Source organism: Nycticebus coucang, chromosome 9 (genome assembly GCF_027406575.1).
Source record: "Nycticebus coucang isolate mNycCou1 chromosome 9, mNycCou1.pri, whole genome shotgun sequence".
In the NCBI taxonomy this organism is placed as follows: Eukaryota; Metazoa; Chordata; class Mammalia; order Primates; family Lorisidae; genus Nycticebus; species Nycticebus coucang.
The window spans coordinates 109085270-109111978 of record NC_069788.1 but is presented as its reverse complement, the minus strand read 5'-3'; the positions used below and the strand labels follow the sequence as shown (position 1 = coordinate 109111978).

Below are 26709 nucleotides of genomic sequence, written 5' to 3'. Positions count from 1 at the left end.
CGAGACTGCTGAGGAAGGTCTCAGTGTACCTGTATTCTACACATTACTAAAAGAAAATGAAAGCAGAGTTTAAATCATTTCTGGTACCCCTTCCTCTCTCCTCCCTCCTCCCTCCCTGTTCTTTGGTGAGTGTGAGAGGGAGTGGTAATGTCTGGTGGAATTGGTGGAGAGAGAAACAGTGGCCTGTGGGTTGGAGCTTGGAGAAAGAGGTTATCCGAGGATGAAATATCAAACCATAGCACATTGATTTTCCCTTTGGGGGGCCCGGATATCACATCCTTCCATTTCCCTCTAGTCCCTGCCTGCCATTGACAGGGAAGCATTAACGGGGAATAATCAATGATGCTCTGTCCTGAAAATAAAAGGCTTGTCATGTCTCTCCATTTGGTGGAATGGATGTGGAACCAGAGGTCATGTGGCCGCTTCCATCTGCCTCCTGACAGAGAGGCACTGACTCAGACATGCTTTCCATCCAGAGGGCTGCAGCCCACAGCCAGGTGAGTGCAAACTCTCCACCGGCAATTAAACGAGACTTTAATTTCATTGAACTCTTACATCAGGAGCTTGGCTAACTATCAAATATGGCAGCTTAGGGGTGGCTTTTGTGAACTTTATAAAGGACTGACATTCCCTAATACACTGGATGTTGTGCTTGCATTCAAAACAAGTCCATGTACTCACAATTTCAGGATAGAATCAAAGAAATTCAGAATGGGAGAGACTTAAATCTGTGGTCCAGCCCCAGGCCCCATCTGCTATGTGGGTTCACCGCAGTCTTCCTGGTAACCCCTATGGTTGCCTGAACATGCCTTCTGCCTTCTGTTGTTCTTCCACTGTCAAGAAGCTCAACTCGCTGGGCATGCTGGCTCACGCCTGCAATCCTAGCACTCTGGGAGGCCTAGGCAGAAGGACCGCTCAGGAGTTCGAGACCAACCTGAGTAAGATCGAGACCCCGACTCTACTGAAAATAGGAAAACTAGCCAGGCATCATGGCAGATGACTGTAGTCCCAGCTACTTAGGAGACTGAGGCCAGAGGACTGCTCAAGCCCAAGAGTTTGAAGTTGCTGTGTGCTATGACGCCATGGCATTCTACCCAGTGTATCAGAGTGACTGTGCTGTGTTTCAAAAAAAAAAAAAAAAGCAGCTCAACTCTTAGAAAGTATTTTCTTATGCTTTACCCAAATTTACTTGCAGATGCTCATGGCTGCTGTTTGTAGTAATCTCTCCATATGCTCCCACTTCTTTCACTTAGTGCCACTCCTTGGGTCCCAACTCCTGACTCTTCCATTCATAATCCTGTTGAGTTCCTTCGATTTAGCCTTCATGTCTGGTCGTTCATCAAAACCTTTGGCTTGGAAACATACCAGGGGCTCTTCCCCTTTCGGATTCTTTGGACAGCCTCCCTGCTCCTCCCCAACCCCCAGTCTTACCTGGAGCTAAGCAGGAAATGCCTTCTTCCTTTTCCATACTACGTTCACTTAGCTAGCTTTGGAAGACATCCTTTGGACTTGTTTTAAGTTAGCTTTAATCTAAAATGTCTTTGCATTTTTTGGTTTTATATTTAATTTTTTTTTTTTTTTAAGAGACAGGATCTTGTTCTGTCACCCAGGCTGGAGTGATCATAGCTCACTGCAGCCTTGATCTCCGGGGCTCAAGCAATTCTCCTGCCTCAGCCTCCAGGGTAGCTGGGACTACAGACACCTGCCACCATGCCCAGCTAATCTTTGCTTTTTCAATGCATGCTACAGCTGAAGCCATATTTTTATGTCCTATACATGTATGATTTGGCTTTATTTGGATCTACATGGGGAACCATACAACTGTGACAATTGTGTTAGATTTGTTTGCTGCTCCACTATTTGGAACTCTTTTAAAATCAGATTTTGCCATTGAAAGCATTCTCTTTCATTTGCAGCTTTTGTTAATTTACAAATTTGCTAAGCATACCTTTTCTATTTTGGTCTCCATCACTGGCAAAAATGAGAGGACGAGTCCTGGAGCTGCAGTTGTCAGCTTTGTGAGTGGAGTGTAGGGCTTTGGATTCATCATTCCGATAGCTCCTTTTCCAGGCCAGATCACAGCGGTGGGCGCAGGTGGGCTTCAGAGGAGAGCCCAGAAGGGGCTGGGCAGAGCACGCTCTGTTCCTTCTCAGAATGTGCTGATCAGAGAAGTTATTCTTCCTCCCAGCCTGTCAGAAATGACAGTGAGCATCTTAGGGTTCCTTTCCACTTAGGAAGCACTTTCCCATTTGTTCTCTATCTGTCCTACCTTATTAATGTTTCGTGGGAGGAACAGTGTTTTTCTCACTGTGGTCCCTCCGTGCATCAACATGGGCCCTGAAAACAGAGATTCTTTCTAAAACCTGCCCTGTTTGGGCCCTGCTGAAGGGTTGATTCAATGGATCCTGGTCTTATTTCCAGCAGCAGCCTTGATTTTCTTTTGGGCATCTGTCCTTTTCCCCTCTCCTGTCATAAGGTTAGATGAAATCTCTCCTCCTTCCTTTCTCTAAGCTCAGGGGGTGGGCATAATTACTAAAGCTAGCATTGGGGCTTGATGTCTGGAGCTTTCCATCTTGATGGAGTGGTAGGGACAGCCGCCTGCCCCAGGCACATTCTGAGGTATGAATTCCAGCGACTGTGCCCAGAGGGGCCAGTTCCCCTGGACATCCTCGGCTTGCCTCTCAGAACTTTCCTTTCAGTTCTGTGAGTTCTCTGACATTTCCCCAGGACAGCCCACTGTGTCCCTTAAATGTCTCAGAGTTACTGTCTAATGCCTAAAGCAATGTTTTTCAACCTTTTTTTCATCTCACAGCATACTCGAACTTATAGTTAAACTTTCATGGCACACTTAAATTATGTTGATAAAAAAAAAAAAAGAGTAAAAAAACCCACAGTGCTTTGAACCTCTTTCAAAACTAATTTAATTAATGATCTTTAAAATTTTCACTGCACACCTAAGATCCTCTCACAGTACACAGGTTCAAAATCACTGGTCTAAAGCAATAGGACCCCAAGCAAGGTGAAATGCAGGTTTCCATAGTAACCAGGCTCTAAGCCCAGCCTACCCAGACTCAGTACTAACCCCACTAACACAACTTGCCAAATTGCCTGGTTGGCACCTCTTTTCTCTAGCATCCACTAAGGGACAGCCCAGCCTTGTCCTTGACGGGGAAGGGAGTAGGAAATCCTTGATTTGAAATATGGATGTATATCAGATCCAAGAATCTAACATGGCAAAGATAGAAATGATGTCAATCTGACGTGATGTGCGGGTTGTAAATGAACTTGTGCAGAGTCATAATGAGCACCATGTTGTTTTCTAAGTGCTCAGAGTTTATTTAGAATCTTAGGCTCTTGCTTGAGGGGCATTAGTAGCGCCTATATTTGCAAATGAATCACCAGCAGGACCTTGGGTGAGTGAGTCTATTTGAGCTTCAGCCTCCTCAACTGTAAGATGGAGGGAATAATTATTTCCCTCCCTCTGATCATCCCTGCAAGCCTCTGAATGGGACTTTAACATTTCTGGTGACATTTATACACTCATAGGGTTCAACTATACTTGTGCATTAAGAAGAACAAGCAAGAATTTGTGGGAAAATATGTAGCGAAATGTAATGCATTATACTTCGGCTGTAATTTGTTATAAAAGCACCAAACCTCATCTTCTAGAACCTTCTGTTCTCCTGTTTGCCATCAAAGATCCCTGACAACAATTTAGCAATCCTGTTTGCAAGGGTTATCAGCATCCTGGAAAGTAGTTCATTGAAGTAAACAACTTTAATTCATTAGCATAGCTAGAAAACAGGTGCATGTTTATAATCTCTTCTCTCAGAGCTTAAATTCCTTCTTATCAATGTTTGTGTCACCCATTTTATAGTAAAGATTTTATTTGACAGAAAAGATGGAACCAAGTGGAGGTGTAGAAGTCGTGCCTTTATTCCTGATAAAAATCACTACCTCTCCTAAGTGATGGCCTGTGTCATGTTTTTTTCTACTTGCCCTAGATTTAATTATAAAAAGCAAAAACCGTTTTTGATGCCCTGGGCTCTTTTTGCAAATCTCAACTCATTGCTGGCTTCCGCCTTCTGACACTCCTTAGCCAAAACTCAGCTTGTTTATTAAAGTTTCTGTTCACATTCCAGTCTGCCAAGATTCTATGTCAGGAAGCCCAGGAGAATAGAGGCAATATTTAGGAAAGTGTTTTGAGCAGGGTATCAATTCAAGGCCCCTTTGCCTCACTCAGAAAGGAAGCGCTTTGCTGTGCCTACTGACGAGAAAGGGACGCCAAGGGTTTTCCAGGCTGAAGCTCCTGTTATAGACTCGGCCCTCGGCCCTACAGCACCACCTGGCACTGTTCTCAGGGCTTCCTACCACCTTCTCTGCCCATCCGAGCTCTGTTGGCAGCTCCGTATAGTCCATCTCCCTTTCTTTCCTTTTAGTGGCATTTTTAGTGACAGAGTCATTTGAGCTTCCTCCTGACACTATGGAATGCTCCCTAATACGACTAGAATAAGACACTGTATGCACACACGTCCGGCCATCAAAGTAAGTTATGAATATTAGCATATTGGAGACCACTTTAAATTTTTCGAGTAGTGGAAAATGCAAAAATAATAATACATAATATTACTACTCCCAGTATATGGCCCACCTCCTGGGGGCGGGACACCACTACAACAGGGACTGTACCTAACAAATGCAAACACTGTAACCTAATTCTTTGTACTCTCTAATTAACCTGAAATAAAAAACAAATATTACTACCCCCACAGAGCTACTCATTAGCATTTGGGTATAATGCATGCGATGTTATTCTGTGTGTATTTTGAAATCTACATGTACCTAGTCATATTGTACATGTGTGTTTGACATGGTACATAGCCTTCCTCCCGTATTATTAATAATATACATTTTTGTAAGTGCTGCATTTAATGGCTGCAAAATACTGAGTACATGAAACACATAATTCTCCCATTATTGGACATTGGAGTTGTTCCCAGGCATTTTTTTTTTTCTTTTATAAATAACCCCAAGTGAGATTAGAGGAACACAATGCAGAAGACCACCTGCACTTGTGACACCAATTGCAAGTCCAAGGGTGTTCCAAAACCCATGCTGAGAGGTGACAATTTGCTAGAAGGACTCCCAGAAGTCACTGTTAGCTGGTACACTCACCATTGTGGTTGGTTATAGTTAAAAGACGCAGATTAAAATCAGCCAAGGGAAAAGATGCATGAGGCAGAGTCCAGGAAAGCTCCAGGCACGGGGCTTCCAGTTGTCCTTTACCCACGGACTTGGGGGCAGTGTTACTTCCCCAGCACTGATGTGTGATGATACGCACAGAATTTTGCTGAACAGGGAAGCTACGCCAGCCTTGGTGTCCAGAGTTATTACTGGGGGGGTCTGTGGTCAACTGCCTAGGTGGCTGATCTCCAGCCCTTCCAGAGGTAGAGCAGATAGTATGTGGCCCAAAGATCATAAATCACGGTGTTATGCTGTCCAGGGGTCAAGGCCCATGGCAAGCAAAGACATTCTTATCAGGCAGGGCACCCTGAAGTTTTAAAGATCACCTCCCTGCGTACACAAAGATGCCTAGTATGAAACAAAACAAAACTGAAAAAGATCACCTCTCTGAGGACAAAGGCCGGACTGCTCTTTGGGCAAAGTGAATTCTTTTCTACACACCCTGTAACAAATATCTTTGTGTATAAAGCATTGTCCATTCTGAGGGTTACTTTTTTTTTTTTTTGAGACAGAGTCTCAAGCTCTCACCCTGGGTAGAGTGCTGTGGTGTCACAGCTGACAGCAACCTCCAACTCTTGGGCTTAAGCGATTCTCTTGCCTCAGCCTCCCAAGGAGCTGGAACTACAGACACCCGCCACAGTGCCCGGCTTTGTTTGTTTGTGCAGCTGTCACTGTTGTTTTAGCTGGCCCGGGCAGGCCAGGCTGGGTTCAAACCCGCCAGCCTCTGTATATGTAGCCGGCACCCTCCTTACCTACGAGTTACAGGTGCCACCAATTCTGAGGGTTACTTTTTAAGGTAAATTCCTGCAAGTGGAATTATTGGATCAAAGGATATGAACATTTTTAAGTCACTTCTATACATATTACCAAAATGCTTTCCCAGGAGTTCGCTGGTTTATTTTCTGCCCCTCCCCTCTGTTCTATCACATGCTCACTTGAAAAAGGTGCTGTCATTTAAAAAAAATTTCTGGCAATTTGATAAAACAAAATGGTTTCATTTGCATTTCTGATTACCGATGAAGGCAAATACCTGCCCATTTTTGAGGTTTTATTATGAAGAATTTTGAACAGGCTTGGCACCCATAGCTCAGTGGGTAGGGCGCTGGCCACATACACCAGGGCTGTTGGGTCTGAACCCGGCCCAGGGCTGCTAAACAACAATGACAACTGCAAGAACAACAAGAAAAAAAAATAGCCAGGCGTTGTGGTGGGCACCGGTAGTCCCAATAACTTGTGAGGCTGAGGCAAGAGAATCGCTTGAGCCCAAGAGTTTGAGGTTGCTGTGAGCTGTGATGCCACAGCACTCAACAAAGTGAGACTCTGTCTCAAAAAAAAAAAGAATATTGAACACCTACACAAATTGATGAAATAGGCCACTGAGTTCCCACACACCCATCACCCCGTCTCCATCCCCATCCCCGTAAACCCCTGGGAATCCTAACTCATCCATAGTTACACCTTCTCCTACTCCCATATTTTTTTGAAGAAAATCTCCTGGACCTATTTTATCTTTAGTAGTTCAGTCTGAATTTCTAAAAGATAAAAATTCTTTATTAAGAGTTCACAAATACCAGCAGTGCCTGTGGCTCAAAGGAGTAGGGCGCTAGCCCCATACGTCGGAGGTGGCGGGTTCAAGCCCAGCCCCAGCCAAAAAAATGAAAAAAAAAAAAAAGAGTTCACAAATACAATAATCATACTTTTAAAAAGACCAATAATTATTTAATGTCATCATATATTCGAGTGGCATTGAAATATCCAATTGTTTCATAAATGTCAGATTTTTTACATTAAAAAATTAGGATTCAAATGAGGACCAGAAATTATTGAGATTCATAGAGATGCACGGATACATCTTTTTTTTTTTTTTTTTGATACAGAATCTTACTTTGTCACCCTTAGTAGAGTGCTGTGGCATCTTTGCTCACAGTAACCTCAAACTCTTGGGCTCAAGCAATTCTCTTGCCTCAGGCTCCCGAATAGATGGGAGTACAGTATAGATGGGAGCCTGCCTCAACACCCAGCTATATTTAGAGGCGTGATCTTTCTCTGACTCAGGCTGGTCTCGAACCTGTGAGCCCAAGCAATCCACTCACTCGGCCTCCCAGAGTGCTAGGATTACAGGAGTGAGCCACCACGCCCAGCCTTTTGATATATATTTTCAATTCAACATCTGTCCTTCCATCCATGAATTCTCTCTTCTGTCTCTCTCCAGCTGCCTCCCTCTAAGACGTGACTTAATGTCTACTACTGTATCCCTGGTGCCTAGAACAGTAGGTGTGGCAGACAGACTAGATGTCCCCAGGATCCCTGCCTCTTGGTCTTTACAGCCAACCCTTCCCTGGGCTGTGACTTGCTTCTAACCAAGAGATTGCAGCAAAGATGATGGGAAGCCATGCCCATGGTCACATTATAAAGGACTCTGTCTTGCCAACAGTTTTCCCCACCCCTCCTTCCCTCCTCTGTTGCTGATTTTGAGATGCCACGAAGCAAATAGCTACGTTGGGGAAGCCCCTATGGCAAGAAACTCTGAGCAGTCTCTGGAGCTGAGGGTGGACTCCAGAAAGAAGCTGTGAACCTCTGTTTGGCAGCTGCAAGGAAATAAACTGTGCCAACAACCTAAGGGAGTGTGGAAGCGGATTTTCTCAGTCTCCTGCTGACACCTGGGCTGCAGCCTCATGAGCCCCTTAAAAGAGAATACAGCCAAGCTGTGTGTAGACTTCTGACTCATAGACACCGCAGGTGGTAAGTGTGTGTTGTTTGAAATGGCTAAGTTTGTGGCAGGCAGGCAGCATAGGAGGTGAATACGGTAGACACCCACTAGGCCTGTGTTGAACTGGATGAATGAATAAGGCTAGCTAGGAACTGGTCAGACGCTGAGCTTTCGGCTGCGTGCGTCCTCCAGCCACTGACCAGAGGGTTGTGGCATCTGAGGTGGTTCTGTGGCCCATGTCAGCACTGACTGACTTGGTCAGGCCCTCCTTCCAGCCAGGCTGACTGGGGTACCTTCTGACAATTGCCGCACCCCCGTGCCTTCCCCAAGGATCTCCTCCCAGCCTGTCCACAGTGACCCCAGGGGGAGTTTCTGCTGCCCCTTTATGAGTGCCCCGAGGAAGGGCATATACCTTCTCTGCAGACTTGGTAGTTTCTTGTCAAGAAGTTGTCAAGACAACACCGAGCGTGTCTGCACTTTCTTTACCCCATGACTGTTTCTGCTTGTGGTGTGATTTACAGTCTCCCCTCTGCATAGCTTCCCCAGGCTGATTTCCCGATGCTTGTAAATTGCTCCCGACAAAAAGGTCTTGAGCATAACCATCCAGCCCAGAGCAGAGGCGGTGTGGTCGCTGTGCGCGTGAGCCCGCTCTGGGAAGCCCCTCACCCTGCCACCCTGTCTGGACAGTCCTCACTTTCCCCATGGCCCAAGGCTCCAAAGCCTTCTGCCCTCTCTGCCTCCTCCCACAGTCCAGCTTGGGTGTTTGAAAGCAATCATTGTCAGAATATGCCATTTAACCTGTTTTCATTTTTTATTATAAAAAGACAAAGCGAAGACCAGTGGGACAACTGCAGATGAGTAATGGGAGAATCCCTCACAGCCGGACGGGGATATATATATTTTCTGCAGTGGAGCGAGACGGATTCCCATCACAGCTCTGGGACTTGTTCCGTGAAGCCCCTCATCTGTCATGCTCGGGGAGAAGGGGACAGCAGAGAAGTGTCATTATGGATGGAACCGGGCACAGAAGTGACTGGTCAAGGTTGACACTGCAGTCCTGACAGAGCTGTTTATGGAAATGTTCCTGGGAAGTGCTGCTGGCTGGTGAAGACGGTGGCTCCAAACCCTCGCTTGCTTCCTGTGGCTGACTCCTGAGTCCCTTCCCATCTGACTGCCTTGGCGCGGAAATGAGTCCCTCCAACGGGGCTACCCAAGGAAAATACCCTTTTACCTGTTCTGAAATAGATAGACAGGAAATCAAGACAAGTATTATTTCCATGTTTGCTCTAAGCCTGAACAAGCGCTCTGATCATCCGTCTTGATGTCACTGGCCCATCTCCCCAGGATCTCTGAGCAAAGCAGGATCAGGGTGATCTGAGGCTCGTGCCTTACTCCAAAGGGAGGGTGCTGGGATCCAGGCTGCCTACCCCAGGTTTGCCAATTCCCTGTGGATACTGACCCAGTCTTAAAGTGGGAAGGCCGAGGGGGATAGACACTGGGCCATTTCAAAGACAGAGGTGAGACGGCAATGTCTCCTCCCAACTCCCTCATCCTAACCCTAGGAAACAACATGTTCAAAGAGCTTTTCTGCTATAATACCTTCCCCTCTCTAGGCTCCTGCCTTCAGGCTGCCCCGCCTGCCCCCATGGCATCAGGGGGGCCCCCTCTCCCCTGCTGGACCCATGGCTGCCACTCCCTAACTGCCTCTCTGAGGTTTCTAGATTGCTTGGGGAAAGAGTCTTCCTCTTCTTTCCCCCTTTTTAAATGTCCTTATTGCCAGCCTCATTCCTAAAAGGATTTGAGATGTCTGACAGAAACACAAACAGGACAGCAAGGGAGGAAAACCAGGCAGGGGAAATAAAGGCAGGAAAAATGAGATGAAGCCACACGAGGCTCTCATACCAAAGGCCGATTGATGTTCACTTGCTAATTTCGCTCTGAGTTTTCTGGAAGAAGGAAACATAATCAACAATTCCCTTCACAGTGAGCATGAGATAAAAGCCAACTAGTTGTTTGGGAGAAAGTTCTGAAGCCCCAGATGTGTCTCTGGTGGGATGTTTGTTCTTTTCAAGATGTGAACAACACCCTCGCTAATGATGAGTTTTATGGGGCGTAAAATTATTTAACATTTTTAAGTTTCTTACTAAGGCTGCTGTGAAGATCACTGGCGTTTGAATTCTGTGATTGTCTTATTAAATCAAGTTTGAAAATACACTACTGTATTTGCTTTGTTTCTCCTCCTCCTGCTTCTTTTCCACCTTCCCTTTGTCCCCCACCCCTCTTCTCCTCCTCACCTTCTTCTTGAAAAGACACAGGCGTTTCCTACTTCCCGGACTCAGGGAATCTGGGTTCTGGTGCCGACTCTGGAGCAGTTGTTGGTGTTATTCATCATGCTGTGTGTGTTCTTTCTCCTGATCTCTCTGTGCAATTTCTGCAATGGTGTGTTTGTGCAGGAACAAGAATAAGGGAAATTATGCAGCCCTGCCACTTTCTCCAGTTATTAAAATACATGCAGTGAATTTAGTATTAGGCTTTTTCCAGAGCAGTGGCTCTCAAACTTGAGCATGTATCAGAATCTCCTTAAATGCTTGCTAAGGCTGGATGCCATGCCTCATCCCTGTAATCCTAGCACTTTGAGAGGCTGAGGTGGGAGGATTGCTTGAGGCCAGGAGTTTGAGATTCTTCTGAGCATTGTGGTGAGACCCCCCCCCTCATCTGTATAAAAAGTAGAAAAACTAGCTGAATGTGTAGTAGTCCTCGCTACTTGGAATGGTGAGGTAGGAGGATCAACTGAGCCCAGGCATTTGAGGCTGCAGTGAGCTATGATGATGCCACTGCACTCCAGCCCAGGTAACAAATGAGACCCTATTTCTAATAAAAAAAAAAAAAAAAAGAAGAAGAAGAAAGAAGAAAGAAGAAGAAGAAGAAGAAGGGAAAAAAGGAAAAGAAAAGATTGTTATAACACTATTGGTAGGCCTCATCCCAGAGTTTCTGATTCAGTAGTTATAAGGTAGTCAGGACCAAGAATTTGTAGTTCTAACAAGGTTCTAGATGTTGCTATTGGTCTAGGGATCATGCTTTGACAACCACTGTTCTAAAGAAACTTCCTTTCCTTTCCTCTAACCTATCCTACGTTGGACAACTAGTTGTGGTCCATTTGGAAATCCTCATTTCATTTTTTTTGATCCTGAATCAGACAAAAATGGCCTTTGTTTTTTGAAAAGTCAAAAACCCAAATCAGAGATCCATCTGGGCAAGGTTTAAGGCAACTCTATGTTGGAATCAGAAAGAAGCAAATATTTAGACTTTGTAAGTACGTACATTCTGTACTGACTAGTATTGGATCTTCAAATTTTTGTTATAATTCTCATTTGGGCAAAACACTGTTGCAATCAACCAGGTGATACCTCCCAGAAGCTTAATAATGTTCTGAAAATTAAAGAGATCAACATTCTCCATGTGTGGCAAATGTGGGTATGTCAATGCACGCTGGCTAAAGATCCAGTTTGCTGGGCAAAGGCTTCTTTCCAACATTGTCACCTGAAACTAAAAGTTCTTGCCTATGAGCATCCATTTGGCCAGAGTCTGACCACTGTCACTAACCAAAGAGGAACAAGCAGGGATATGATTTCATAGCTGCAAGCACCTCACTTTCTCAGGACTGCTTTGCTGTTTTTTCTGATATTTCTCCAATGGCTCTACTGCAGGTGCCAGGTAAGGTGAGAGCAGAAAATCAACATCTATTTGTCATGGTCTTAAAATATGCCACATAAATTAAAACCAGGAGGTTCCACTTCACATCAGTTAGAATGACTATTATCCAAAAGAAAAAAAGATAACAAATGTTGGCAAGGGTGTGGAGAAAAGGGAGCCCTTGCACACTGTTGGTGGGAATGTAAATTAGTATAGCCACTATGGAAAACAGTACGGAGGTTCCTCAGAAAATGAGAAACAGAGCTGCCGTATGATCCAGCAATCCCACTATTGGGTATATATATTCAAAGAAAATTAAATCAGTCTATCGAAGAGATACCTTCACTCTCATGTTTATTGCAGCACTATTTACAATAGCTGAGATATGGAAACAGCCTAAGTGTCCATCAAAGGATTAATGAATAAAGAAAATGTGGTATATGAAAACAACAGAATACCTTCAGCCATGAAAAAGAAGGAAATCTTGTCATTTGTGACAATATGGATGAACCTGGAGGACATTATAGTAAGTGAAATAAACCAGACACAGAATGACAAATAGCACATGATCTCACTCAGATAGAGTCAAAAGGACTTGGTTTAGGAGTAGGGAGTAGAATGGTTGTTCTTAGGATCTGGGGTTGTTGGCTAGGGGGAATTTAGGAAGAAAAAACAATAACATTTGCCTCCAAATTCTTTGTTACTCCTCTCTTTGGGAGATGGAGCTTAATTTCCCGTCCCTTGAGTGTAGATTCTACTGAGTGACTCTTACAATGAATAGAATATGGCAGAAGTTGCATTTTACCTCAAACTTGATCACTTCTGAAGGGAAGTCATCAAAGGCATTATAGTTTCCTCCTTCCCCACTTCTTGGGATCACTCATTGTGAAGGAAACCATCTGCCATGTTGTGAGGACAGCCCTGTGGAGAGACTCATGCGCCAAGGAGTTAAGTCTCCTGCCAAAATCCCTGTGAGCATGGGCCAGCTCAGAAGTAGACCTTTCAGCCCCAGTGATACCTTCAAATGATTGGAAACTTGGGCAATATCTTGACTACAACTTCATGAAGACCATAAGACAGAATTGCCCAGGTAAGCTACTCCCACAGAATCAGTGACCCACAGAAACAGTGAGACAATAAATTAGCTATTTAATCCTCTAAGTGTTGGGATAATTTCTTACACGGTAGCAGATAACTAAAACATTACAGTAAGACATACCTTTATATCACCACTGCTAAGTCTCTGATTATGTGACATTTCTTCTAAGAAACTTTTAGTCTCTTTATTACCTCAGATTTAGTGCTTATTAATCAGTTAGGTGAAGACCTATCCCACAACTTCCCTACACAGACCCCCGTGGATTAGTATTTGCTGTGCCCTAAACATCCCTCAGACTTCCACACCTCAGCCTGCCAGCCTGAAATTAATCCCCCTAGTTCCCGTCGCCATCTTTTTTTTTAGACTTTTTTTTTTCATGGTAGGTAGCTTGTAATTTTTTTTATTATTAAATCATAGCTGTGTACATTAGTGCAATCAACGGGTACAATGTGCTGGTTTCATATACAATCTGAAATATTCTCATCAAAATGTTCAATGTAGCCTTCATGGCATTTTCTTAGTTATTGTATGTAGACATTTGTATTCTGCCTTTAGTAAGTTTTGCCTGTACCCATTCTAAGATGCACAGTAGGTGTGGCCCCACCCAATACCCTCTCTCCACCCTAACCTCCCCCCTCCCTTCCCGCTCCTTGGCCCTTTCCCCATAGTCTTGTGCTATAGTTGTTTTATAGCCTTTATGTGAAAGCTATAAATTAGCTTCATAGTAGGGCTGAGTACATTGGATACTTTTTCTTCCATTCCTGAGATACTTTGCTAAGAAGAATATGTTCCAGCTCCATTCATGTAAATATGAAAGCAGTAAAGTCTCCATCTTTCTTTAAGGCTGCATAATATTCCATGGTATACATGTACCACAATTTGCTAGCCCATCTTCATCTTTTAAAATCCTTGTATCCTCCAGGCCCTATCCATAAAGCCACTTTCTTTTCTTTTTTTTTTTTTTATTGTTGGATTGAGGGTACAATAAGCCAGGTTACACTGATTGCATTTATTAGGTAAAGTCCCTCTTGCAATCATGTCTTGCCCCCAGAAGGTGTGGCACACACCAAGGCCCCAACCCTCTCCCTCCTTCCTTCTCTCTGCTTTTCTTCCCCCCCCATGACCTTAATTGTCATTAATTGTCCTCATATCAAAATTGAGTACATAGGATTCATGCTTCTCCATTCTTGTGATGCTTTACTAAGAATAATGTTTTCACTTCCATCCAGGTTAATACGAAGGATGTAAAGTCTCCTTTTTTTTAATAGCTGAATAGTATTCCATGGTATACATATACCACAGCTTGTTAATCCATTCCTGGGTTGGTGGGCATTTAGGCAAAGCCACTTTCTTTATGAAATTATTTTTGAATCTCTCAACCAGATGTTCCCTTCTTCATCCAAACCCCCATAGTGCTTTGTGCACTGGCTTATTGCCTGCCCAGTAGCCTCTCTGCCTGCCCCCAACCCTGGTTAGTTTGAGTAGGGCAAATCCTGATTGGTTGAAGTCATTCCTAGTAACCCCAAGCCCCTTGGCAATGACTGGTGCAGGAGTGGTCATATGATATCATTCTGGCCAATGGGTTATAAGGAAATGTCCACTAGATAAGAGCACAGAATTCTGGGAAAAGCTTTTTTGGTACAAGGGAAGGTTTATAAAAAGATATTGTGGAAGAAACAATTCTACTATTTTCTGTGTGGATGTGATTTTTGGAATCATGGCAGCCACTTTATAATCATAAAGAGAGCCTAGCCCAAGGGTGGATGGATGAGCAGAAGATGGGAAGAACTAAGGTTCTCTATTATTTTGTCAGACCATGAATTAAAAAACAATCCTGTTACTGCCCCTCCTCTGGATTCCTGGTATGTTACATTATTTTTAAGATATTCCAAGTAAGCCATTTAAGTTGGATTTGTTGTTACTTGCAGCTAAAAATGTCCTAATTAGCACAAAAACTCTAGTGATAGTTGTTTTTTTTATTTGTTTGTTTGTTTTTAGGGGTTTTTTAAGAGACAAGGTCTCGTCTGACTCTGTCACCCTGACTAGACTGCAGTGGCATAATCATGGCTCACAGCAGCCTTGAACTCCTGGGCTAAAACAATCCCCCTGCCTTAGACTTCCAAATAGCTGAGACGTCAGGCATGCATTACCGGGCCCAGTTAAATTTTTTTTTTTTTTTTTTTTTTTTGTAGAGATGGAGTGGGTTTCCCTTTGTTGCCCAAGCTGGTCTCAAAGTCTTCACCTCAAGCAATCATTCCACTCCAATAGTGCTAGGATTACAGGTGTGAGCCACCATACCCAACCTGGTTTTTAGACTAATATTAAAATTATGTGCATACTTATTTTTTATGTATCCTTTTAAAATCTGAAAGCACTGTTTGTGTTGTTGAAATAAAATGTATATATAGAAAAATACCTAAGGTTCAAGTTTTAGCTTGGTAAGTGTTCACAAAAAGCACACTTATATGACCAGCACCCAAAAGCCATTCTGCTCCCTGCCTGCCTTTTGCTCCCTAGTCCCTCCCAAGGGAAACCACTTTACATCCTTCTGAGGATATGGATTAATTTTCCCTGTTTTTAAATTTTGTGCGAATGGAATCATACAGCATGTTCTTTTTTGATCTGGCTTCTCTTGCCTGTTAAGTTTGTGTGATTCATCCAGTTAATTGTGCCAGTAATTTGCTTATTCTTATTAAGATATAACATTCCATTGTTTAAATATACTGCAATGTAGGCATTCAGTCTGCTGTTGATACGCTGAAGTTTTCCAGGTTGGGAGTGTTACAAATAGGGTTGTTCTGAACATTCTTGGACATTCTTCTAAAGAGTATATGTACATCTACATAGGGGCTAGATTGATGGCTTGTAGGGTAGGCATAGGTTCCGTTTCGGTGTGTGTGTTGCCAAGTAGTTTTTTAGCTATTGTCTTTTTATTCATCAATTCATCTTTGTCTCCCTACGAATGATTACAAATAATCATTATGTAATTATATCTATATGTTATATGTACATATACCTGTTTGTGTATGCACACATGGGGGTCTGACAATTAAGTTCAAGAACTCATCCTAGTAAAAGGGCTACATGTCTCATTGTTGACTACCACTACGGTCATCATCTTGTACTTTTGGCCACCTGGCCACTGTAGTGATATTTAGCAGCGAGGTATCTTGCGCTTTTCTAGGATGAGTTTTGTGAACTTAATTGTCAACCTCATACAACAACAGCTCTGATGACAATTCCAGAAGAAGAGTTCCAAAAAAGGGCAGAGTAGGTGAGGCTGTTGGTGCGTAGCTTCGCAAGGGGAGTGAGTAAATATATACATGCACACATGCGTGTATGCAAATGAATGTATGTACGCATACATGTGTGTTTGTACACACACATATATAATCTCCATGATGTATATAATAAATTAAATATAACAATAATTCTAGAAAGTCAGCAATCAAACAGGCCACACTGAGGTCACAAAAAGTGTGAGGTCAGCCACGGGCTGGCTAAAGACCCCCATTCCCATTTGAGATTTGGTTCAGCAATAGATTCAACCATGGTGTATTTCTATTGACTTCAGTATGAGTTCTGGAAGTTACTACGACTTAATGTTTTTCTTGTGGTAGTTGACAAATGGAAACTACCTTTGTGTGGGAGGGGTGTTAATGAAGAAGGGAGTTGTCCTTCTTACACAGTGCTGGAATAGGGGAAGGGTAAACCATGTTAGTATGCTCTGAGCAGAGAACAGATTTTTGGAATGAGAACAGTCCATTAAAAGCTGCTGGGTCAAGCCCCTTAGATGTTGTATTAATTTTGTTAGAATCATTTCAGTTTCACCAAACCACCTTTTCCTGCATGTTTTTTCGTCATCCAATATTTAAAAAGAACTTGAGTTGCACAGTGGTATTAAATTAACACAGTTCTTCTGTGAATTGTCTCACAAAATTAGGAACAACTTTCAGAATTTCTGTAAAAGAAAACATTACTGGCTGGGCACAGTGGCTCACACCTGTAATCCTCCCACTCTGGGAGGTTGAGAAAGGTAGATCACTTGAGCTCAGGAGTTGGAGACCAGTCTGAGCAAGAGTGAGACCCCATCTCTACCAAAAATAGAAAAATTAGCTGGGCATGGTGGCAGGCACCTGTAGTCTCAAGCTATTCAGGAGGTGGAGGCAGGAGGATCACTTGAGCCCAAGAGTTTGAGATTGCTAAGAGCTATGATGATGCCATGGCACTCTAGCCAAGGTAACTCTAGTTACCTAGTTTTTTGAGATAGTGAAACTCTATCTCAAAAAAATAAAAATAAAAAAACAAAAGGAGAGAGCAAAAGAAAGAAAGGAAAGAAAAGGAGAGGGGAAAGGAAGAGAAGGGAGAAAGAATAGAAAAAAAGAAAAAGAAGGGAAGGAAGGAAGGAAGGAGTATTATAATATTGAGGGAAGTATTATAATATTTCTATTTTTATTTTGAGACAGGCTCCTGCTCTGTTGCCCAGCATGAGGGCAGTGGCATCATCATAGCCCACTGCAGCCTTAGACTCCTGGGCTCAAGCAATCTTCCTGCCTTAGCCTCCCAAGTATCTAGGATAACAGGCATGCATCACCACACCCAGCTTATTTTTCTATTTTTAGTAGAGATTGTTTCACTATATTGCTTACCTTGGTCTTGAACTCCTGACCTCAAGTAATCCTCCTACCTCAGCCTCCCAAAGTGCTAGGATTATAGATATGAGCTACTCTGCCTTACCTGGGAAATATTTTGAAATCAAAGGAAGCCCCTAAAATGTATACTGTAATTTTGCTTCAATCTTGATTGCCCTCATGGGGAAATTTGATACCATTAAGAAATACATAATTTAACATAGACTTTCAATCTCTGACATTAAACTGCTAATATCTAGGAACCCTGTATGCTCATGAAAAGGTCCAGAATCTGTGACTTTGGAATTTCGGTAATCTTTAACCTTCTTTGGAAGTTACCACTAGGAGCCCTTTAGTCACATGGAAAAATTAAAGTCTTTGTAGTTGATCTTCTTTTGTCCTGAAGAACTAAGAAAGGACTTGTTCAGAATTCTTGGCTCAAGAGGGAGCTTGGGCAACTCAGCAGCAGGACACTGGGACTCAGAGGCATGTGCTAACAGGACGCAGTGGGAGTAGAGGTCCTAATGCTCTGTGTGGAGATGGTTTTATTTTATTTTATTTTATTTTGTTTTATTTTATTATTTTAAGACAGAGTCTCACTCTGTCACCCTACATAGAGTGTTGTGCCATCATCACAGCTCACGGCAACCTCAAACTCCTGCACTCAAGTGATTCTCTTGCCTCAGCCTCCCAGATAGCTGGGACTACAGGCGCCCTCCACGATGCCTGGCTAATTTTTCTATTTTTAGTAAAGACTGGGTCTTGCTCTTGCTCAGGTTGGTTTGAACTCCTGAGCTCAAGTGATTCACCCTCCTTGGAATTCCCAGAGCGCTGTAATCCAATTCTAAGAGGAAAAGCTTTCAGTTTTACTCCATTTAACAAAATATTAGCTGTGGGTTTGTCATAGATAGCTACAATCAGTTTCAGAAATGTGCCACTATGCCTATACTCTTCAGTGTTCTAATTAGAAAAGGATGCTGGAGTTTATCAAATGCTTTTTGTATGCAGATGTTTAAATCTTCCTGCAGGACTTGGGTTATGTGGGATGAGGTAAAGGGCATGCCATAAAGTGAAGTACCAGACAGAGACTGGAGCATTACCACCTGAGTGGATTCCATTGGGCCCAGGGTGTGAAGTGATCAACTGATATATGAGAAATGATGTATGCTATGGTGGTCTGGGTTGGGAGAGGCCAGGCCAGCTCATTGTCTGATTATTTCCAATCTTCTTTTACCATATAAAGATTTTTAGTCATCTTTTGTGGCATATTTTCACTTAATTTTCAGGTAATTTCCTAAAAAAGAAAAAGTAATCAGTAAGCCAGGGGTTGATCTATAGCTGAAGTCAGTTTCTATGTATGTTGCTTGGGTCCAAATATATATTTCAAAGCTCTGTGTGATATATAGAACCATAGAGAGATCAGAAAACATACAAAGGACAGATCTTGTCATTTGTGAATTTGGTGAATTACATAATTTGAATCGCCACTTGAAGGTTTGTTTTCCTACAAGTCTTATGTCTTTCTCAAAATAAAAGACGTCTTCAGACACCCAGGTATCCAATTGCCTCTCCTTCTCAGCAACCTAATGTATCTTATATTAATCTCCACTTTGCCTTCAAGTCCTCAATAGCTAAGTGTTACTCAAACCAGATTCCCAGTTGATTATTTTTTAAACGAGTGTTTCTCTGCTTGTGAAGTTTGCTTATAAAGATAGTTGCACATCCTGAGCTCCTGCAGGATATCAAAGGACAGAATTAGACATGAGCCTCCCCCTCTGTGCTCACCAGGAAAATATTAAATAGGATGGAGGTATGAGGAAAGCGCAAGAGCACACACCTTTGTAGTTGTGTTTGTCTGTTGGAACCTGCAGATCGGTCGTTTTGTGGAATATTTTTACAAATGTGTTTATTGACTGAGTTTTTAAAAGGTGTGTGTACCTGTGGCTTGGTCTGTATTAGCTACCAGTAGGCTTAGGATTTCCTGCCTAATGTGTTAACTTGGTGTCATGAACCTGTCACACCGAGTAAGCAATATAAGGCCACCAGAACCTGAGGACGCGTCTAGTGAATGGGCAGCTCTGTGATTGACTTGTTGACATATCTAGGTTGCTCTTGAAACAAAAATGGACAAATTTAGATAGTTTGCTTTATTTCTGTGGTTGGTATGTCTTTGTTCTTCACTCTAAACTGCTAAAGAATTCTACTAAACTCTGATTTTTAGCATTTCAATATGTTGTAATGGCATTAGAAGATGCCAAATACCTCATCATTTTCTTTCTAGCCCATATAAATGGGATTTTTTAGTAGCCTGGCAGGAGAAAATGTGAACTTGGCTACAATTACTACTCCAAGGTCATTTCTTCTTCCAAATGCCCGGAGGTCTCCCAAAGCTTGATTGAAAGATGTACTTGGTGAGTTGTGAGTCTACTGGGAAGGAGGATGTTTAGATTTGGAGAAAGGAGGTAAAGAATGGAGTTGAGATGGCTTTGAAGATGGAGTCAAGTCCTTGGAAGACTGGAGAAGGATTATAGCTGACAGTCAGCCATGCCCTGGAGGCAGAGAGGATCAGGGGCTGAGGGCCCTTGGTGAAAGCCTCCTCCTTACCCCACCATGTGCATGTCCCACCTGCCCAGTGGCAGGGTTCTTTCAACCTACAGAGAGAGGACACGTCCACAGCAAAGCACTCAGAGCCGTTCTCTCCTCCTCCAAAAGGCCTTTTCTACCTGAAGGAAGGTGGTCTGCTGGGCTTTGGGGGCGAGCTCACTGTTCTAGAGTTAGTTACAGTTGGAATAAAGAGAAAGAGGGGGAGGAGGTGTCACTGTTTCCATATCCCTTTCTCTTAATGTCCTCCACCCATCTCTCTTCCCCTCATCTGATTGACTCCTATGGTTTTTGTAAGGTCTTTATCTTTGAGCTTTTGGCAGATGGATCTTTCTCCTTGTTTCTAATCGCACTTTAGTGACAAAGAATCCAGGAAAGATGATGAATTAATTAGCGTTATTGACTTCCTAAAAGGGTGAGCAGTTCATCTCCAGGAGTCCAGTAATTTTCTTTTTCTTTTTTGTAGAGACAGAGTCTCACTGTACCACCCTCGGTAGAGTGCCGTGGCGTCACACGGCTCACAGCAACCTCTAACTCTTGGGCTTACGCGATTCTCTTGCCTCAGCCTCCCGAGCAGCTGGGACTACAGGTGCCTGCCACAACACCCAGCTATTTTTTTGTTGCAGTTTGGCCGGGGCTGGGTTTGAACCTGCCACCTTCAGCATATGGGGCCGGCGCCCTACTCACTGAGCCACAGGCGCCGCCCCCCAGCCCAGTAATTTTCTAAAGTGAGAGGGCAGGGTTTGTGCACGTGGAGATGGGCATCAATAATGAACTTTCAAATGTGTAGAATGTATTGTTTTAAAAATATTAAATAGATTTTTATTTAGTTTTTTACATATCCAATTAAGCCTGGAAAATGGTTGATGAGACTGGCCAGTTAGCCAAGCGCTAGTCCCAGTTCCAAACCCAACAGGATGGTGGCAGGGGTGGGGGCGGGGGGATTAAACACACAAACAACCTAACGACACACATCATTTTAGCCAACAGATTGTTTCCCTTCTTCCTGCAGCCCACCAGTCCCAGGCAATGTCTTTCAACTCTTTAACTGAAGACACTCTCAATAACAATAATGCATTTTGCATCATTTTCTCTCCCTTTTTTGATCCATTTTTTAAATGAATTTTCTGAGAAGTAAGGAAATAGAGAAAAGCAAAAAAAAAAAAAAATCATGGGTGACATTCAGAGAGGAAGAGATCCTTGGAAGTCCATAAACAGAGTAAGGGTGTCTTACTTATTTGGATTAGTTATAAGCACTTAGGCAATACAGGGCCAATCCCTCACCTCCCTGCTTCTCCTGTCCCTCCAAACCCAGTTGCACCTCCCCAACCCCAGCTGCAGGCTTACGCCCTGTCTGTAAACTTCAAGTGGGAATGAGGAGTCGGGAGGGGAGTGGGTGGCACACGCAACTAGTTTGACCTTGTTTGCTTACCGTGCATGTGTTTGTGTGTGTGCACCTGCACGCGCGTATTTCTTTATTCTCTTTGCATGTACCTCTAATTGATCTTGAAAAGAAGGGACAGTTAAAGAAGATGTTAAGGTGAAATGAAGCCATAACTGCAGCTGGAGACTTTTATTAAGTGTGGCAAAGTTCCCTGGGCTGTGCTGAAATTGTTTATTGATTTTGGTATGGCTGGGTGCTCGGGAGTAATCGCCCAGAATGCCGCTAGAGAGAGCATCTTGTTAGCTCACGCTCAGCATTGCCGTGGCACAGCCATCAGCTCTGGAGCTTGCCTCTTTAACCTGTAAATAAATACCCCTAGTTAACTCCTGAGGTGCCTCTGCCTGGGACCAGGGCTGCTTCCCCCAGCAGCATGTAAAACCTCATGGGGTTTAATGTCTTCCATTAGAAAGGGCTGTCTCAAGAGGGAGCAAGAACAGGGTTAGGTCTGATATGAAAGACACAGATCATTTTCTATCTTTATGTGTATTTGGTTTGGGCTTTTTTTTTTTTTTTTTTTTTCTCATTTCTCTGCTAGTAGTAAGGTTGAAAGTTTGGAGAAACAAAGTAAATTGAATTTTTTTTCTCCAGTGGTGGTTTCACCATCCCATACTCTTTTTAAAAAATTTATCTTTGTGTTTTGTAGTGACAGGGTCTCACTATGTTGCCCAGGCTGATCTTGAACTCCTGGCCTCGAGTGATCTTCCTGCCTCAGCCTCCCAAGTAGCTGGGACTACAGTTGCCCTCACACAACACCTGGCTATTTTTTTATTGTAGTTGTCATTGTTGTTTGGCAGGCCCGGGCTGGATTCGAACCCACCAGCTCTGGTGTATGTGGCTGGTGCCCGAGCCTCTGAGCTGCAGGCGCTGGGCCCCTGGCGTGTTTTTATCAGTGCCACGGGCCTTGCTCATGCCTGGGTCTTCCTGACTTTCTCATTGGTAAAACTAAACTTCCTCTGGGGTCACGGTAGAGGCAGGGGTGGGCCTGGGAAGAGTGGGGAGTGCACATGGTCCCACGAGCCCTCAAGCTCAAGAGGAGGTGGGAAGAGAAGCCTTGTTCTAAGATCATCCCAGGGACGGATCAAAGTGAGGAAAGAGAGCCAGGAAGTCTGGGACAACTGAACCGTTTCAGGCTTCACCTGGGGTGTCCTACTCTAAAGATAGGTGATGTTTCTTGAGGTCCCCAGGTTGACTTTGAACAGAATCATGTTCCTGAAGCTATTTTATCTCAGAAGTAGGGTCGTTGGTGACAGGGAGCGGCCATCATTTGCTCAGGTGGGTTTTAGGTGGGATGCCCTGGTGGTTGTTCATTGCATTTTGAGACCTTTTTGCAATTCGCAGGAGCCATTCTTTCTAAGCTCTATGACCATGCTGCCACTAGGCTGCTCATGACATGGTGTGACATCCTCCAAAATTATAGAGCTACAAAGCACCTGGGACCACAGTCTTACATTGAAGCCTTTGGAGAGCTAGTTGCTGTTTCTGGTAAAAAATCACATTGCTGCGAATTGCCCCTCCAATCATTCTCAAACATACTCTCTCAAGAAGCTGGCATAACATTATATCCTGTTGTGTTTGCCTACTCACCCTGTCCCACACAGTAAGTATTTTCTCCTGAAATCAAGCAGCAGCATATTTCCTCTTTTCATTCGGTCTACAGCAAATTTCCTCCCTGAGTTATACAGAAAATCCGAGATTCTTTGGAAAGCAATGCCTTCTGAATAGTTCTACCACTTCCCACTTCCCTCACCCTGAATTTTGTCAGTCTTGCCCCACGTCTTAGGGAATGATTCTGTCACCAGGGAAGGGAGTGAAGGTCAAAGACAAAGATATAGAAGAGTTGGGTTTTAAACAGAATCACTGCAGACGATGCCTTGGCATTGCTTCATTAGGCCTCTACTTCGCTTCCTATAAAAGAGAATTCGTATTTGTCCCCCATCCAACACGTCGTTGCTGGTCAGGGCCAAGGAGGAGGCATGAGCTGTCAGGATGAAATGGACCCTAAGTTAACTATGACAAATGTCGTTACCCTGAAACCCCAGTAGCACCAAAAGATTTCTAAATCTAAGATGATGACTTAACTTCAGGAACTACTCCACTGAATGACATTTTAGCAAAACAGTGGGGTCTGAACAGTCCTTTGGCCAAATTTGATTCAGTTAGAAACGATTTGTATATATGTTTGACTTGTATAAATAATGTTATTAAGAACGATCATCATACTTCCTGTGTCCTCCCAGAAGCACATGCCTCAGGGGAATTTTTTTTTCTTCATGAAATAGACCTGTATTCCAATCCCATCACCATGCTTGAGTCCAATCCTGACAAGGTGATTTAAGCTTTATGAGTTAAACCTTCCTTATGTAAAATGGGGATGTAAGAATTAACTAAGAGCTATAGACTGTGGGTCAGCAAACTTTTTCTGTAACACCCAGCTAGTAAATATTTAAGGCTTTGCAGCCCTCTCTGACCACAATTCAACTTTACCACTGCGGCAAAAAAGACAAATGCATACGTGAATGGGCGTGACATGACTATGTTCCAATAAAACTTTATTTATAAAAAGCCAGCGGTTGGATTTGGTTATAGTTTCCTTTAGAAGAAGTTTCTGGTAAATGAGCAGGCATTCATAGCTCCAAACAGAGAGAGCTACAAAGCTTCAGTGGACTGAGTTCTTGATCTTAAAGAAATGTCCATGCTTTTATTGATCATAGATAATAGACGGCCAACACTCAGACTATATTCAGCAAACTGGTTTGGCTGATATGAAAAACTAATTTTTAAAAATCTTCTAATAGCATGCACTGGCTGTGCATCCCGAGTTGCAATCCATCCTATCTTCGTAGTTAATTTTCCCTTTCTTCCTAAGCTCATTCGTCATAGACCCCATTCAGACCTTTCCTCTCCCTAGTCTCCAATCTGGGTTTGGGGCACCTTGTCTCCCATTACTTCCCCGGCCCACGCCTTTTAGAGAATTTAGAATTCCTGTTAGAATTTCTCAGTCTGTTGCCTCCATTGGAAAGAGGTATTTTTGACCTACCCTGACCCTGTCTTGAACAACAATAAAATGGGGATTGGGAGAAACGTGACACAAATCAATAGGCTATTCCAACAGACGTGATCTCTGAAGCTGTTTTTTCTTGGACACTTGCAGTAGTAACAAAGATAAATAGCGACTCCCTCACGTTGCCACCTGAGCAGTAGGTGGCTTGGCAGACCACCATGTGGCCTTCAGTTTGGGCGGGCAGCAGGTTTGAGCAGAATGAGGAGCAGGCGGAGAAACGGGGCCGTGGCTGCCTCAGTTTCTACTGATGGCAGCTGGGAACACAGGGGTTTCCTCCCGGCTTTTCTGTTCTCTCTGCTCACTCACTTATTTTCTGTTTATTCTCATCCCCTTAGTTTACATTCATTCAATAAGCATGTGTTGAGCACCTACTGTGTACAGGGAACTGGCATGGTGAGATAACTTGGGTATTGGTAGAGGCTCCTGTGTTTCCTTTGCTTGATTCTGAGGAAAGTGTGGTTGAGAATTGATTGCTGTGGCTGTTTCAAGGACACTAGTGGAACAGAGGGGACAGTAACTCAATGGCATTCTCTTGCATTTCCCAGGCACACCAGCTGGCTGGAGAGCAGTACCGAGCAGGTGGAATGGATGCTGGGAACCTCAGTGCCCTGGCCCTGAGCTCTTGTGGCAGTTGTGATGGAGGCAGCATTGGTGGTATGGTGCTAGTAGTGATGGCACTAGTCACTATGACAAAAATCTCCATCAATTTCTAGATACAAGGTGTATTCTAGCTGTAGTCCCTGTATGGGACTCACTGACTTCTCACAACTCCATGAGGCAGATGCGTTCATCATTCCCATTTTATAAAAGAGGAAAAGAAGGCCAAGAGAGTTGAAGTCCCTGTGGCCCTGTGACTAGGTTGTGGCAGAGCTGTGACAGGAAGCCAGGCATCCTGACTGTTCTTAGCATTGATGTCACGTGTCATTGGTGGCTATTTTCTTTTCTGTTTTCCCTACCCGACTGTGAGCTGGTTGGTGGCGTGCACCATGATTTTTTAAAACTTTTTAATATTATATGTGGCATATATACGGAAAACTGCACAAAACATCAAGCACAAAGTGGGATGAATCATAACACGTATACAACAAACACCTGTGTATTCACTGCCCAGACACTGCCAGCACCCCGGAAAATTCCACCAGGGCCCCTTTCAATCGATCCCTACCCTGCTTTCTTCCCCAGGTAACAACTCCCCTGACCTCTGGCATTACAATCCTGTCTGTTTCTGAACTTGAGCTACGTGGGATCATAATGTCAATTCTCTTTTGCATCTGGCCTCTTTCTGCTTTATGTATGGGAGATTTATCTGTGTTATGGCATGTAGCTGTAATTCCTTTCTTTTCTTTTCAGCATAGTGCTCCACTGTAGAAACACACTGAGTGTATTTATGTAGTTATTATTGATGGGCAGTGAGTAGCCAGAGCTGTGGGGTATTAGGAAGACTATTACTGTGAGCTTTGCCAGCCATGTCTCTTGGTGTTCCTGCACACTTGGTTATCTTGAACTAGCCTCAGACTTTCTGGGTCAAGGTGCATTCCCAGGTTCAACTTAGGTTTACAAATTTACCATCCTACCAGCAGAGTGCATGAGAGGCTCTGTTGCTTCACACCTCACAAACACTGGGGATGGTCAGCTTTGTAAGGGAATTCATTCTCACCTCAGTCGGCATCTCCCAATTAGCAATGAGGTCAACATTTCCATATGTCCATTGGCTGTTTGGAATTTTCTTTTTGAAGTGCCAATTTCAAGTCTCTTGCCCATTTTTTGGTGCGTGTATTTGTTTTTGTTCCTAAACCAATTTGGGGCAGTTGTGTGTTCGGAATCCACATCCTGTGCTGGTTACATGTTTGGCAAACAATCTTCTTTTACTCCGTTACTTGCTTTTCTCTTGATGGTGCCTTTTGATGGACTGAAATTTTTCGTTTTAATGAAGTTAAACTTACTGATCTGGCTTATTATGCTCTAGAAGCTTTATTGTGTTGCCTTTCTTTATAGAGCTATAGTCCACTTGGAATTGATTTTTGTGCATGGCATGAGGTAGGGGTCACCTTGCTTTCTTTTTATTTTTCCTATTGATATTGAATTGACCCAGCACCACTTATTCAGAAGATAGTACTTTCCTCATTGCTCTGAAATGTCACTTTTGTTGTAGATCAAGCAATCTTATACGTGTGGGGATGTTTCTGGACTCTGCTTTGCTCCCTTAGTCCACTTGCCTGTCCCGTG

At 43.4% G+C, this 26709-nt stretch overlaps 1 protein-coding gene across 5 annotated transcripts in view; it reads left to right on the top strand.

Moving 5' to 3' along the window:
* GPATCH2L (G-patch domain containing 2 like) overlaps positions 1-26709 on the top strand; it is a 143658-nt gene that overhangs the window by 95442 nt on the left and 21507 nt on the right. The window contains exon 10 of one of the 5 annotated variants that reach the window (XM_053601948.1): positions 25029-25137. The exons of 2 other annotated variants lie outside the window; for them this stretch is intronic. In XM_053601948.1, the coding sequence (XP_053457923.1) occupies positions 25029-25120 (92 nt within the window). In that variant the 3' untranslated portion in view covers positions 25121-25137. Of the gene's footprint in view, positions 1-7456; positions 7847-8778; positions 10146-25028; positions 25138-26709 lie in introns of those variants that run through there. 2 more of the 5 variants (XM_053601949.1, XM_053601950.1) reach the window with 2 other exon arrangements.